At 30.9% G+C, this 1,843-nt stretch overlaps 1 protein-coding gene across 1 annotated transcript in view; it reads right to left on the bottom strand.

Moving 5' to 3' along the window:
* Nucleotides 1-1,126: 1,126 nt before the first annotated feature.
* LOC105620378 (aprataxin) overlaps nt 1,127-1,843 on the bottom strand; it is a 3,948-nt gene continuing 3,231 nt past the window's right edge. Inside the window, exons 2-3 of the mRNA XM_012201877.1 lie at nt 1,360-1,493; nt 1,127-1,302 (exon numbers count right to left, since the gene is read on the bottom strand). Of these exons, the coding sequence (XP_012057267.1) occupies nt 1,127-1,302; nt 1,360-1,493 (310 nt within the window). The remainder of the gene's footprint in view (nt 1,303-1,359; nt 1,494-1,843) is intronic.

Genomic DNA, 1,843 nt, shown 5'->3' with positions numbered 1-1,843 from the left:
ATATCACACATCGACGTTGTGCTTCTTTTCCGGGGAGAGAGAGAAACAGTACTATACAATGTCCGATCACTTATCTCGTATCTCGAAGTCTTTTTCTTCTTTTTTGTATACGAGATAGGGAGAACGGATTGCGCGCGTCGTTTTCATCGCGGAGAAACTTTGCAGATCCTGTATTTCGTGTAGGCGTTGCAAACTTTCAGATGAGAACGTGCGCGCGCACGTCTTCTTCGAGGGGTATCCAACGGCGCGTTTCGATTTTTCCGAAAAAGGAACATTGTCGGATGTCTCTGTTGTTTGTCCGGCACTGTACCTGAGATTCCTGCCGCCCTTCGGTCCGTACGTTTCGGACCTTCCCCTCTCACTATACTATATCATAGCGAAATAATCGGTTTGGATGTGACTTCGTAAGGGGACACACCAAGGCGCTACGTTTATTAAGAGAAGAGATATAACTAATTTAACTAGATTAGAAGTTTTTCAGAGGAGACGTATACTTAATTCGAAATTCTTACACTGTTACGATATCGTTTATGATCTGCGAAACAACGCAAGTAATAACAACAAAGTCTTGCGGATGTTTAGATGCCTACTGTTTCGATGCAGCAGAAACGTTCAACTATTGATTGCAGTATTACTAAATGTATACAGATTAAATGTAACACACTCTACACATAACACACACACACGCACACAACACACAAATACTGTCAATATACACTTGCGCAACCTACGAGAAGACTTTGTAAATAGTTAGAATATAATTGATATTAGGCGCCAAGATGTATTAAGAATAACATCAAATTTATTCCGAATAAATCTTCCGAACTATCGCATAAACATGTCTTATTATCTTTCATGTCCCATTCCAAAAAAATGTCCTTAATGCGATACATACAATATTATAATTATAAGAAACATAATTTATATATCTTTTATGCAACGTAAAAATGTCATATTTTAGATATATATGCAATAATATTATACACTTCTTTTTGTTATGCATTACACTGTTTCAAGGTTGTAAGCTTATAAATAAGTCACAAAGATACAAAAAAAGAATTTATTTTCTAAAGATAATTTATACGTTGTTTTATTATACAGAAGTTTTAAATTACATATTTATACATTATACGCTTTTCATGGCTTTACCAATGTGTGTTAACAAATGTCTTTTTAAATGTGGCATATTTTTTGGCTGCGTCGAACATTTGTGACACTTCAATTTTGTGTTCAGATAGTCTGTACACACCTGCGGAGAAATCTTTTCGATTTTGCCGTCTATGCGCAACTGACGGCATACATCTAAAATTCAATATGCTTTTATATGTAAATTATAATATAAATAAACATATGACAAACCTTGCGAATGTAAAAAGAATGGTGTCGTAAAGGAGTTCCAATGATATTTAGTTTTAAGAAAAGGACTATTAAAATCCGTGCTTATTACATGTAGGTGCAGTCTCTGCATACTTGGCATCGCATGATAACCTATGCTGCTCAAAAATTAATATTGTCTTATAATTCTCAAATATATAAAAATAATTCTGTGTTACATTTTTTCTATTATATATATGTCTTATATATGTAAGATAGCATACATATACATTCTTATTTTGTCGTGTGTTATTTTTTTTTAATTTATATTAAAATAATTTTAAATAAAAATCATTAAATAAAATAAATAATAAAAATAAATAAATAATTTATTTAAATATTTTAAATAAAAAATAAGAGAAAGTTATGTAAGAATTAAAAAATATTAGAAAAATGAAATTAATAATAAAATCATTAAAAATATATTAAAAATATAATGATAAAATTCTGTATATATACATACATGTAT

This window comes from Atta cephalotes (genome assembly GCF_000143395.1).
Source record: "Atta cephalotes unplaced genomic scaffold scaffold00025, whole genome shotgun sequence".
Classification (NCBI taxonomy): domain Eukaryota; kingdom Metazoa; phylum Arthropoda; class Insecta; order Hymenoptera; family Formicidae; genus Atta; species Atta cephalotes.
The sequence above is the reverse complement of the archived record's forward strand: the minus strand, read 5'-3'. Positions and strand labels throughout refer to the sequence as shown.